General features: G+C 41.3%; 1 protein-coding gene across 1 annotated transcript in view; it reads left to right on the top strand.

The window, feature by feature from the left end:
• Positions 1-13,817, top strand: part of LOC105018600 (cytosolic carboxypeptidase 4) — a 150,405-nt gene that overhangs the window by 24,525 nt on the left and 112,063 nt on the right. The window contains exons 4-7 of the mRNA XM_034288062.1: positions 2,128-2,274; positions 4,009-4,140; positions 4,587-4,680; positions 10,560-10,597. Of these exons, the coding sequence (XP_034143953.1) occupies positions 2,128-2,274; positions 4,009-4,140; positions 4,587-4,680; positions 10,560-10,597 (411 nt within the window). The remainder of the gene's footprint in view (positions 1-2,127; positions 2,275-4,008; positions 4,141-4,586; positions 4,681-10,559; positions 10,598-13,817) is intronic.

Raw genomic sequence — 13,817 nt, 5'->3', positions numbered from 1 at the left:
CCAGAACAGAGCGGCATGTCTGGCCCTCAAATGGTAAAATGCTAACTGTTACATGCATGTCGACAGGGCTGGGTTGGTGACTTTTTAAATGTAATCCGTTACAGTTACAAGTTACCTGTCCACATTTGTAATCAGTAACGTAACTTTTTGATCACTCAGAAACGCAATCTGATTACTTTGAATTACTTTTAGATTAATTTCGTTTTAAGAGATATCGGAAAACAAATAGGAATAGTCTATAACTAACTGAACAACTTTTTGCGGGATCAATCAATGTTAGAGTTTACATAGCTGGCCAAAAACAGAATTCACATTTTACCTCATGGGTTGTGTAGGCTATAGCGCCTTTGGAAATGGGTTTCTAAACCATTGCTTTTTACTTCAATATGATTGGGCTACATCTCTATATTACACGCTAAAGGTCTGTCAGATATTCAGTCATTCCAATTAATCAAATAAACCTAGATCATCCAGAATCTGACTTTCTATCTGAACAAAATCCAAAATGTAATGATGATTAAGCCTGTTCTGTTATTTATGTTTTATTCATGTTTTTAATTGCTTCAAAACATTGTTGAAAAATAAATGGCAATTACTCGAAAAGGGTATTGACATTGTTGTACATAAAAATTCAGATATCCATAGCTTTTCGCCCACAAACTAAATCTGCAGTAGTCTGATGATTTGCTCAACAACCAACATTGTCAAAATGTTACAGAAACCCCCAGCACACAAATGCACGTTTGCAATCGTGAACACCCGCATAGAGAGAAGATTTACCTGCGCGAACGTAACCTGGGATTATTATGGCCACCAGTGATGGATTTTCAAAACACAAATGAAAGAAATAAACTGTGATTATAATCCTGCACTCTTAGCTTAAAGTAAATTAAGTCAGCAGCCAATGATAACCAATGAGCACAATTTTCAGAGCTGCAAAGCAAGCATAATCACATGGCCTACCTGTATGGATGGAGTTGATGTGGCTGTATCAAATGCAAATAATCATCCTTTGGCAGAGTGCTTCCCAACACACTTTTTCTCCTCAAATGTCATGGTAAATTCCATATAATGTTTTATCTTGAAGGCAGCGCCGTGTTACAGCTTTCTAACAAATAATTGCCTAATCTATTAAACTATTCCTGTTTAAGTTATTCGGTGCAACTGGTCCTGGCTGTGTTGTTCGGTACATTTGACAAATAAACCTTGAAAATGTATAACACAAGGTAGGCCCATTGCCTATCATTGTTCTGAGAATGATGCGTCGAGAAGATAACTAAATAAAATGTTATATGACTTGGCTAATATTATCGAAGATATACTCTGTTTTTACCAGCCATCCAACCAACCAAAACCGAAGAAATTGAAACTAGCACTTCCTCCGTCACTAAACTGGTTATGCGCGTCCACCATTTTGGTTCAAATAACAATGTTTTTATAACATTAAATAATATACTCAAACATACAACGTGCCATAATTATTATTTTTCAATTGAATTAATACAAAAGTAATCGTAATTATTTTCAAAAGTATCTGTAATCCGATTACAATATTTTTGTTGGTAATGTAACGGATGAAAGTTACTTGTAATCCGTTACTCCCCAACTCTGCATGTCGATTGCTCTTGGCTAAAAGAATAGGAGGGGGGTTGAATACATATTTGTATGAGGTTTTGAAGAATTGAAAGCAAAGAAACTGTCTATTCAGTCAATTGACACAAATCACCGACACACACCCCAAAACCTAATGCTACTTGGGGTCTCTTCATAAATCGAGAACAGAGGCTAGGAATTGCACAGTACTGTAGAGGCATGACCACATGAAATGGTCTTCCACCTCAAGCTGCTAGTAAAATCCCTTTAAAAAACTCCCAGATAAAACAACACCTTGTGGTACGACTGTGAAACATGCGCACACACACGCACACGCACCCAGGCTTTTGTTGTATTTTGTTCTGAGGAGGATTTTGAGAAGTAACAGTGGATTTTCATTAAAAATCCAATTTCCCTTAACATCTTACCTGAACTCTACAGTGTTACTCCAAAACCCATGCCTAACCTTAATTCTAACCCTAAATGGATGGCGCCCTATTAGAAGTCTCAATGCCTAGAATGTCTGTGTTCTAGGAACAGATAGAAGAATCCTCTACATGATCTCAAAGGGGGGCAGCGAAGCCCTCCTGTCGGCCCTTGTGACCACAGCCAGGACGTTCTCCCCAAACTTCACCATCCTTCTCCCCCTACTGCACCTCCTGGCTAAGGTTGGACACAGAGGTGAGGCTCGCAACTAACAGATTGGAGTGGAAACACACAGTAGTTTACAACATTGCCAAGTGATGCAATCAAAGGGGTATTGTACAGGCTGCAATTACATTGCTTACTTAGTCATAAATATTTATTCTAGTGAGATGATGTCAAGAGGTCTACAGATCCCCACCTTTCTTGATTTCTATTACTATCTTAGATTGTCAACATGAATTACATGGTAAATAATGGACAGATCATGGTCTTTCTCACTGGCTCAGGTGTCCAACTCTCTTTTAATAGAATGCCCAGGCCACCAGGTGTGTCTAAATGATTTTATTAGAACACCCAGGACACCAGGTCTGTCTAAATGCTTTTAATAGAACACCCAGGACACCAGGTCTGTCTAAATGCTTTTAATAGAACGGCCAGGCCACCAGGTCTGTCTAAATGCTTTTAATAGAACACCCAGGACACCAGGTCTGTCTAAATGCTTTTAATAGAACACCCAGGACACCAGGTCTGTCTAAATGCTTTTAATAGAACACCCATGACACCAGGTCTGTCTAAATGCTTTTAATAGAACAGCCAGGCCACCAGATCTATCTAAAAGCTTTTAATAGAATGGCCAGGCCACCAGGTCTGTCTAAATGCTTTTAATAGAATGGCCAGGTCACCAGGTCTACATGTATCTAAATGCTTTTAATAGAATGGCCAGGCCACCAGGTCTATCTAAATGTCAAACCATGATCTTTTATCTGACAAAGCTTCACTGACATTGATGTATACCCTCATCTTCACCAGTTACATTTTGCCACTTGTAGAAGTAACATATGCTTTCTCTTTCTATTCATTTAACATTTTTATCCCAACTTACACTAATGAAGCAATAATGGAAACTTGTATCCACGGCATCAGCTGGTTTCTAAAAACCTGTTTTCGTCTCAAGTGATTTCGACATGATTGAGAAGCAATAGCCAATTTAGTATGTTGTGCTATGCAGTATAATTGATTAATGTTACTACTTGCATTAGATCCAATAACACTTTCTTTTAGTGCTTTCATTTTGTTGTTACTAAACAGCAAAGGTTTTTATTGGTTGCTTTGCCCTTCATTTCAGGGGCTGATTAGCCCTTTCTTGCTCCTCTCCAAAACATACAGTACAATCATCTAATGGATGCCTTTGACTGGACTCTTCACATTTAATGGGTGTCCTCCAATCATTAAAATGCCAGCTTTGAATATTGATGCCAAAAGCAATAACCAATAAAGCCAGTGAAGCTTTTGAATGATGGTCTATGTTGTTTTTCCACTGTAATTGCTTGTGATATTGTGTCATAAACTATGATTCTTTTGCCTGGTTAAGCATTATTGTGTGTCACTGACTTGTAGAAAATCATACCCAATCTATTCCACTCCATGGACTGAAAAGCAATTGATATGTGTGTAAAAGCAGGGAGAAATCATCCAAGCAGATAGGTGATATTGTAGCATATTTGGGTTGCATATCATTCAGTGTACATTGCCCTCATGGTCCCAAACAGTTTTTAATTAATGTGCTCATTTTAATATGGTGATATCCATTCAGAAGTGTTCTTTTCATAATTTCAGTGCTGGATGAAATAAGTTAACGGCTCACAAACTGCCTCTGAAAACAGACTGTGTGAACTTTGCACTTGTATGAGTTGTGTCAGTGGGTGGTCAGAGGTTGTAGATCTGAGGGTTATTGAGTGCTGTGTGTCTGTGGGGTTTCGTGTGTCTCAGACCGTCGTATTGGGATGAAGGCTGAGAAGGCGGAGGCCGTGATGCTGACTTTGAATCTGCTGAAACAGAATGAAAGACATTCCAGGATGACGGCAGCCTGCCTTTGGGTCATCCAGGTGTTCTGCTCCTCCGGTAGGTCAATGGTAAAACCCCTTGAAGCTTCAATCACATTTACCTGTTGTCTGTTTGCAATCTACACCTAATGGCAACTGTATCCACAAGGAATACAGATTTAAATGGATCACCATACATTTAGGGAATATGGAGGAGGCCTAGTTAAGGATGAAGTGCCTCACATTTGACTTGAGTGCAGATACTACATTTTACACATGGCAAGAGAAAATGTATAATAACGTCTGAGGTTGCTCTAGCTTTAATTCAGAATTGTTCCAACGGTCAAATAATCTGTCCCATAAAGTCTCATTTGCACTCAAACCCGCAGTAGCACTCAAATAAAAACGTCGTAGCGAGTCCCGTTGGATAGGGAGAATCTTACTTGGTTGATACTAGCCATTAAACACAATACCCAATAGCATTAATGTCAGTGGGTGTTTTTGTTAACTTTTTCCAACTTTCAGTCACCACAGCGACACTGCTGGGACAAAACCGGGGCCTGGACGTTATATTCAGGCTGATACCCCCTTACACTACGAGGCACACACGTACCGTCAAGTGAGTATCCTATGTCATGTCCACCTGTCATTGGCTGTGCCAGAGGCATGCCACAGCTACGTCCAGGGGTCCACTGTATACCCACGGCTGCATTCTCCAAGCACCGCACGTAACACGGACATATCCGATCGCACTGAAAACGACACTAACAAGTGCCGGGTTAGTGAAATACTGCAACCTGCATTTACAAGCCTGTGCTTTTAACATAATGCCTGCCGAAGTGCTGTTGTGTTTTGTGTTGTTGCCAGAGATGGAATGTTCCCGGTGCCAGTGTCATTAGGCTTTGCTCTAATCGATCGAATATTTTTTATTAACTCTTCTCAATTGTTCGTGGAACATTTTGGGTCTAGTTCACTGACACTGCTCTAAAATCCGGACCGTAGTCATTGTGTCAACGTTATTTGTTTTATTTAATTTATATACATATGTTTAATTGGCTAGTTTGAGATAAAATTGAACCTAAACCACAAGCAGGACTGACTATGATGGGAATTATTGTCAAAGTCATGTTCATTGTATACGTTTTACAGAGCAAATGAAATGTGATCATTCTTCATCACTCATATTGTATAACAATGCTAGTTAGGGCTATCTAACACTTGAAAGTTACAGTTACCCTGGTATATTCCGTTTTTTTACTAATTTTGCGACCCACAAAACCATACATTTTCTTTTGTGCCAGTTTTCTACTGCAAGCAGAGATTATGCTTCTTCTTTCTGTTGATTATACATTGTTTTTCTTTGCAATGCATATATGGACCTATAGTTGACACAGTCTGAAGTAAATGGAGAATATTATGCATGTGCTGGAACATGAAAACGAGAAGTGGAACACACGAATATACAGATGAATGAGTTGCAATAGGTTTGTTTCTGTTTCTTGATCATAATCCTTCTATGTCTGCCTGGATTTCAACATTACATTGTATCACAAATACAGTGATAATTGTTGTATAAAAGTTCCTTGCACTTGAATGGAAACACAATGGCCACATTCTGGACCATGCTTCCTACTGTTTTGTAATGGAAAATAATTGACTCCCCCCCCGAAACAAGGAAAAACACTGTCCTCAGATACCCTATCTGTAACACTATACACAAAAACCCTATCCCTAACACTATATACAAAACCCTATCCCTAACACTATAAACAAAACCCTATCCCTAACACTGTATACAAAACCCTATCTCTAACACTATATACAAAACCCTATCCCTAACACTGTATACAAAACCCTATCCCTAACACTATATACAAAACCCTATCCCTAACACTGTATTCAAAACCCTATCCCTAACACTATAAACAAAAACCCTATCCCTAACACTGTATTCAAAACCCTATCCCTAACACTATAAACAAAAACCCTATCCCTAACACTATAAACAAAAACCCTATCCCTAACACTATATACAAAACCCTATCCCTAACACTGTATTCAAAACCCTATCCCTAACACTATAAACAGAAACCCTAGCCCTAACACTGTATACAAAACCCTATCCCTAACACTGTATTCAAAACCCTATCCCTAACACTGTATTCAAAACCCTATGCCTAACACTGTATTTAAAACCCTATCCCTAACACTATATACAAAACCCTATCCCTAACACTATAAACAAAAACCCTATCCCTAACACTGTATTCAAAACCCTATCCCTAACACTATATGCAAAACCCTATCCCTAACACTATATACAAAACCCTATCCCTAACACTATACACAAAAACCCTATCCCTAACACTGTATTCAAAACCCTATCCCTAACACTATATGCAAAACCCTATCCCTAACACTATATACAAAACCCTATCCCTAACACTATAAACAAAAACCCTATCCCTAACACTGTATACAAAACCCTATCCCTAACACTATATACAAAACCCTATCCCTAACACTATATACAAAAACCCTATCGTTAACACTGTATACAAAAACCATAACCCCAACACTATCCACAAAAAAAACATACACGTAACACTAACCACGGAAAAGATGACCTCTTGAGGTGTTTAATATCAACTATCATAAATACATTGGAAGGGCGTACACCAGTTAGTGGTGCATGAGGAAATGTTATTTCTTGTAACATTCCATCTTGTGCCTGTATTATTTTACCATTGATTATTTATGGGGGTTTCTGGTCAATTTAAAAACCTTTGTGTAGCATTACTTCCAAATCATCCGTTTTCCAATGACGCGGTGTGCCTAGGTGTGTTGATGCTTCTAGACTCACATGTTATTTTTATCGTATACAAGATTGTTTCCCCTCCTTCAATTTTTTAAACCTGAATCTCTTAAAAAGTTGCATTTAATCGGGTCGCCACGATTTGCATAACATTAAATGTGTGCCTTAAAGCGAGAGTCCTTGGGGCAGAAGACCAACTTGCTGAACCTGCATTCATCAGAACATTCCCCAGCAGCTCATTTAGAGGGAAGTAGGTTACTCATGTTTAATGGAGTTGGATCACGGCAGGGGGCATTTGTATTGGCACGCTCTTCCTGTGCAGATGGAAAGTAGATTGTTATAGCCGTTGGCAGCGTGTTGGGGGGGGGGGGGGGGGGGGGCTTTGAACACCTTACTTTTTCACTCAGTTTGACCAATTGTTATAATATTTTGCTGTCACTGACTCTAATGCACATAAATATGAAAGCTCACACAGCCACCCAACCAGTCACCCACACAGTCACCCAGCCAGTCACCCACACAGTCACCCAACCAGTCACCCACACAGTCACCCAGCCAGTCACCCACACAGTCACCCAACCAGTCACCCACACAGTCACCCAACCAGTCACTTACCCAGCCAGTCAGCCACCCAGTCACTCCCCCCAGTCACCCAGCCAGTCACAGTGGTCCTCTAACTGACTGACATTTATTGTCCATCCATTGGTAAACATGGTCTGACCCAGGGTGACATTCCTGAGTCGGCAACCCCAGCCTGCATATTGGATAGCTGGTGTGAAATGTCTGTCCGTCTCCCTCCTGATGAAGGTCTCTCGACTGCCCTGCCTGTTCCCATACTATAGAATACAGATGGTTTTACTGTCTCTCTTCTTGGCTCTCATTCCCATTCCTCTCCACAAGTCTCCCGTTCCCCTCCCAGTCTGCTGGTGTCCAGTTCCACTGTTATCCTCCGTCCCCACAGGGGCTACGTTGTGAATAGCTTGGGATAGCATTTCCTCTTTCTTTACACGAAGAACAGATGCAAACCAAGGCTTACCCATTCCTTATGAGGTTTGGAAATGGGGCTTAACCCACTGTATTACATTAATCGCTCTGTTTTTCGGGAAAAACTACTTTGCGATAATGAGATGACACGCACTCCATGGAGAGGTGGTGCTGGGAAATTGGCCGAGATCCATATCTACCTGCTGATCACTACACAGCCATGCAGGGTGAAACACCGCACAGTCAATTACCCAGATCCCCATTCCTAGCTTTGATGCTGATGGTAATTCTGACACACGCGGTTATTTGTTTTCATGTAATATAAAAACACACGGGGAACAGGAAGACGCTTATCAGTCATGTAGTGAACCGTGCCCTCGTAGCCTTTCCCCAACATTCCCTGACGCAATACTGCCAGATTTCCCTTCTCGCTGCCCGTTGTGCGCCAGTCTGTTATTGCCCATAGGAAAAGCTCCAGCGCTGTATGACATGCAAGGCAACCACATCACCGAGGGCTAACAATGACACAGTAATCTGGGTTTCAGCAGAAAGAGCTGGTGTCGATGGGAGGCGGTCCGCCGGGCTAACTTATGACTTTGGGCGAGACTCGCAAAGGTTCTTAATATGACCGCAAAGCTTTTCAAGGATGAGCGCTCGGAACATAATTAACAAGACTCTCTCGTCCTCCGATGAGCTCCTCTGTGAACGGGTGCAGGGTTTTGTATGACTGTGATCATTGATCTGTTTAGAGCGGTGCTATGTACCCCACAGCAACAAAACAACAGCCACTGCTTAGGGAACAACTGTATGACCCTTGTTTAAATTGGCTTAAATTAATCAAGTTTTTCATGTGATTTTTGCTGAAGAAACCAACCGAGTAATTTGTTTTCACTGCTCAGATCAGATTCCCAGTGGGCTCTTTTATATGCGGGTAATTTCTTCAAAAGTGGTTTAATACTGGAATTGGGAAAATATTGTATTGCATATTTATTTTTCCCTAACTGTCGTGCAAGTTCAGACTGTGACTGTCTACCTGTCCAATCAACTTGTCATTCAGGCATGCACACTTTGTTTAGATTAACAATGTTTTAGTTCACAATTTTAAAACACTGAAAAACACCAGTCTCAACATCAATAGAGAAGAGGCGACTTTGGGATGCTGGCCTTGTGTCTGTGTTCTTTTGCCCATCTTTCTTTTCTTTTTATTGACCAGTCTAAGATATGGATTTTTCATTGCAGCTCTGCAATGTTTTGCAGGTACTGTTGAATGAAGCAGCCAGTTGAGGACCTGTGAGGCATCTGTTTCTGAAACTAGACACTCTGATGTTTTTGTCCTCTTTCTCAGTTGTGCACCAGGGCCTCCCACTACTCTTTCTATTCCGGTGGGGAAACAAGTTTGCGCTGTCCTGTGAGGGGGGGTACTACAAATCGTTGTACGAGGTCTTACATTTTTTGAAATGGTTGCTGATAATGGGCCTCTACACCTATGTAGATATTCCATTGAATATCAGCCATTTATAGTCATTTACAACATTAACAATGACTACACTGTATTTCTGCATTTCTAAGTAACGCCAAGCCTATTGCAACTCATTCATGCCAAATGAAAGATACATTAGCATAGCCAGACAGGAAATGGTCATTGGTCAGTGACATACCAGCTGATTTCATACCCGTCTATTTAATTGTCAGGTTACTCAGCGTGATGTGCGCTGGTCTTACTAACATGCGGTTGCGAAAACCACCCACCAACCCTGCCTCCACCCCTGCCTCCACCCCTGCCTCCACCCCTGCCTCCACCCCTGCCTCCACCCCTGCCTCCACCCCTGCCTCCACCTGTTTGGTTCTGTGTTTCCTTCTGTGGGGGAATCGGTGCTGTGTTCCTTGGTCATTGCCTATGGGGATTAATACTCAATTATATTATGGGTTGATATCGTTATTAGTAGTATTGTATACACCTTCAAATAATGACAGCGAGTTACCTCAGAGGAGCAGAACCGTATGGCAAGACTTCTGGCAAGACCAGTATTGTTGTTCATAGCTCTCCAACCAATGGTTAAAGTAAGGTGTGGTGTTTTCTGTCAGAATCAGCCATGTGAAATCAACTCTGTCCATGACAAAACAATGCTCCAAGCTTCCTGTGTTGAAACCTTTCAGTCTGAGCTAGACGGTGTGGCGTGTTCCCGAAACCTCTTGGTTACTGATTCATTTGTTAGGCTACATTATGACACCGTGTGAGTGGTGGTGAATCATCATAGTGGAAGGACACACTGCTCATCCTCCACAATGGAATATGTCACTGGATTGTTGTCCTCTAAATGTCAATCAAAGGCAATCAGAAGGCAATTTACCGGCATGACATTTCCTGTGGTCCAGCAACTGCATGCAACACTTGCTCATTGTTTGTCTGCTCCGTGCCGCTCACCTCCGCTTTAGTCGGCTCAGCACACCACTAAATCTTCCTAATTTCGGTGACCAAAATAGACTTTATGTAGAGATCAGTGCGTTCATAATGAATCTACTTTTGCACCGTTGTGGCAGAAAATGTATGTCGGCAGCCCTGAATCATTCCTAATACAGGGGCCTCTGTGCTTGTGGAAACTACAGAACGCTGACTGGGACCTTGGAGAGATGCAGAGATGGTCCTTAGTCACTGTTGTACAAAGTCCACAGTTTAAACATACTCTTTTGTTTTGCAGGGCAGCCATCGATGCATTTGCAGCACTTTTATATTCAAGTAAGTAATCTCTCTATTCCCTTCATTCCATGTATACGGAGTCTAAAATGGTTACATCACAAACACTGCGCTACTGACTGTCTCACATTATCTAGGCCACAATATTCATCTTAATCATTACAGGGACAGGATATCGAGTGTTATGCTGTGTTGGTTAGCCTGGACTCCGGCCGTGTAATGTGTTTGACGGTCTGTGTCACAGGCTCTGGTTTGACCACACGATTAGACTGTTATCTCAATATGAAACCCTGTAATTAACAGGTCAAACGTGGTGTTTTTCTCAACTCCTTTACGAGCGCAACCCTTACTGTGTTATTAATATCATGAAAGCATGAAGGCATACGCATAAAAGATTATTTAGTCGTATAGGGAGGCCAATTGTGAATCACCTCAGTCTATGCTTGCATGCCTTTGTGTACTTAATTGGGATAATATTCCTGCCCATTTACTGTTTCAACTAAACACACAGGGGACTTGACTTCTCTGGTGCTCTGCTATTTTGTGACAGGGGCTTGAATATGGATATGAAATAATATAGTCATTACCAGTTTCAGCAATACTGCTACTGTTGCACATACAAACAAATAATGATGATAAGCAATGCTATCTGGTATGAAAGGCCCAATCGGGTTATTTGTTTTATAGACTAAATGTATTTCCAGACTATGAAAACTTTATATACTACTGTTAAATTGTATAAATGATAGCCCTGCCATTTTAGTACATGCTATTAGAAAATACTGTTTACGGGAGCTTTTTACATTTTTACATTTGTGGGGTTTTGACTATGAATGAATCAACCAATAACAAGGAGTTAAAACTTGCTGTAATTGTCGGAAAGATGTTTAAGTTATATATTCCTCCCATTAGGCTCCTCCAATAAGGCCTTTGATTAGACCACTATTAGATAATCCTTGAGTCTTTCATTGAAACAGTCACAGTGAAGTCATTTATTTTAGCCCTATGTTTGTTTGGTTTTTATATTGACATTCAGGTCTTTGTCAATTGCACTTAACTTAGTATACCATGAATAACTTAAAGGGGCAAAGTGTAGAATCGTGCCTCTAAACAATAACAATAATTCTTGTCTTCCCTTACCAAATTAGACTGGTATAGTACTTCCTAGTCCAGGGGGGTTTAGGACTGGAAGGATAGTTTGTGAGTGTCTAAAGCAAGTATAAGCAGATTACAAGTCAATAAAACTGTTTGATAGACTGGCAATATTTTTTATATATATATCTTACACACTCAAATCTATTTTGTAGAAAAAAAACATTATTTGAGACATTGACTTGAAACATTAAATGCAGGTGTCTACTGGTCATTTCTGCATGTGTTTATGCTACTAGTGCAGTAACAATCTTACATATTGCCCCTTTAATATTTGTCAGAAGATTATTTAATATCACATTTACCTCCTTGGATATTTGCTCATAACTCAGGGCATGATAGTTATTTCTATTGAATTACATTGTAAATATCAATGTAATATATCTGCTTGTGTGCTTTAACAGAACTTTGATTTCCTTTTATCATCACAGGGAATGCCCCCCTCCCCAACAAAATAAAATGACTGTTTTCTCCTGACATTGAGAATGTGTAAAGGCATGAAAACACAGACTCAGCTATTCATCTGCCAGGGAGAGGCTGAAGTTGTGCTCTCAGCTCTGTGTCCAGGGATACAGTAGCTTTTGTATCAGCAGTGTTCTGCAGTGTGCCGGTGTGCCTGCAGGTGGCAGTGTGACTCTGTGTCTCCCTCAGCTGTCAGGCCTCTCACCCTCTCTATGTCTTTTTGTATACAGGCTCTGCACCTGTTGATGCACTGCAGTTGCTGAAAGATTCTGCTTGTGAATAACATTAGGTTCCTGGTTCTCTCTGAAGCCTATTTTAAAGATGTGCGCCTGGTGGTGGTGCAATTAATCCTGTTTCATTCAGCAGCAGTTTCCAATGCAGTCGGTGTTCTTTGTCCACGCGGTCTTCAGGGCACTTTATCACCCGTTGTGACATATGTTTTTTGACCGTTCTGATTTCCAGTCCCCACAAGTAGGATGTGAGCCAGGGTTTGTCGATTACTATTTAAGAGTAAACATATGTTTCTTTGCGTATTTGCATTCACGGTGAGACATTTAGATGTCAAAGGCCGGGTTATGTTACTTTAACAAGCTACTCGGACGGCAGCTTCAAAGAGGTCACGCTGTGTGAAATAGGTCCTGACTGAATAATGTGTTCATGTTTTATCCCCAGTGTTCCATGATTTCAGCTAGGCTGTAGCTGTGCCCTCTTCTGCCGTGTGTTAATGCAGTATTTCTAAGCAGCCATAATGACACATTGTGTCATTCCAAATGACACCCCCTCCACTATATTTTTATGTATGATTCATTTCAGATAAGTGATTGCGTGCTTCCGTGCCGTACCTGTCCAGGGTGTGTGACCAGGGAAATGTGAATTAGTATACATTACGTCTGTGATATGTATAGCAGAAGACACCTACTCACGTCAATACGTCGACACGTATCCAGCCATGAGTTGATATCAAGTCCCACGGGAAAGAAAAAAAACCCCCAACAACAACCGAGCATTCATTAATATTTCAACGCTTGGTAGTGAGATGGAACTGTAAGTGCTGTGATCGAGGAGACAGGAGTGAGGGAGAGAGGCAATGAGGGGGGAAGGGGGACAGAGAGGGGAGCCGTGGCGTTAGTGGGAGAAGCCCCAATCCCTTTTCATTGGTCTCCATACTCACTGCACTCCATCTGCCGTGATCATCTGTCACGCGCTGTTCTCGGGCGATGCACCAGCGTGTTGCTCCGGTCCAGCTCGCACGACCGAACCCTGGCCAGGTTGACCTTCACCCGTTTCCTCTGTGCTCTGTGGACTGCTGCAGAAGGATGGTAGTCTCAGCAGCAGTGTGAAGCTTTACCTCTGGTACTGATATTGGCATGGCCCCAGTTCTCTCATCAGATACAAGGATTCATTCGGTTTTAAAATCGGCTAGCTGTTTCAATGGGGGGGTGCGCATCGTACTCCCCTTCACTGAACAGTAATGAGGTTCATGGCCATTGGGTGATGGACAATGCGGTTAGGTTTCTGTCTATATCCCCTGGAAAGAATGAGCAGTGGGCTAACTAAACAAAGCTGGAAGAGAATAGTTAAATGGTTGGCTTTAAACTCGGATTACTCATTTTATTTTCAGTCCACATGTCCTGGCTGGACTAACATT

This window comes from Esox lucius, chromosome 19, assembly GCF_011004845.1.
Source record: "Esox lucius isolate fEsoLuc1 chromosome 19, fEsoLuc1.pri, whole genome shotgun sequence".
Taxonomy (NCBI): domain Eukaryota; kingdom Metazoa; phylum Chordata; class Actinopteri; order Esociformes; family Esocidae; genus Esox; species Esox lucius.
The sequence above is the reverse complement of the archived record's forward strand: the minus strand, read 5'-3'. Positions and strand labels throughout refer to the sequence as shown.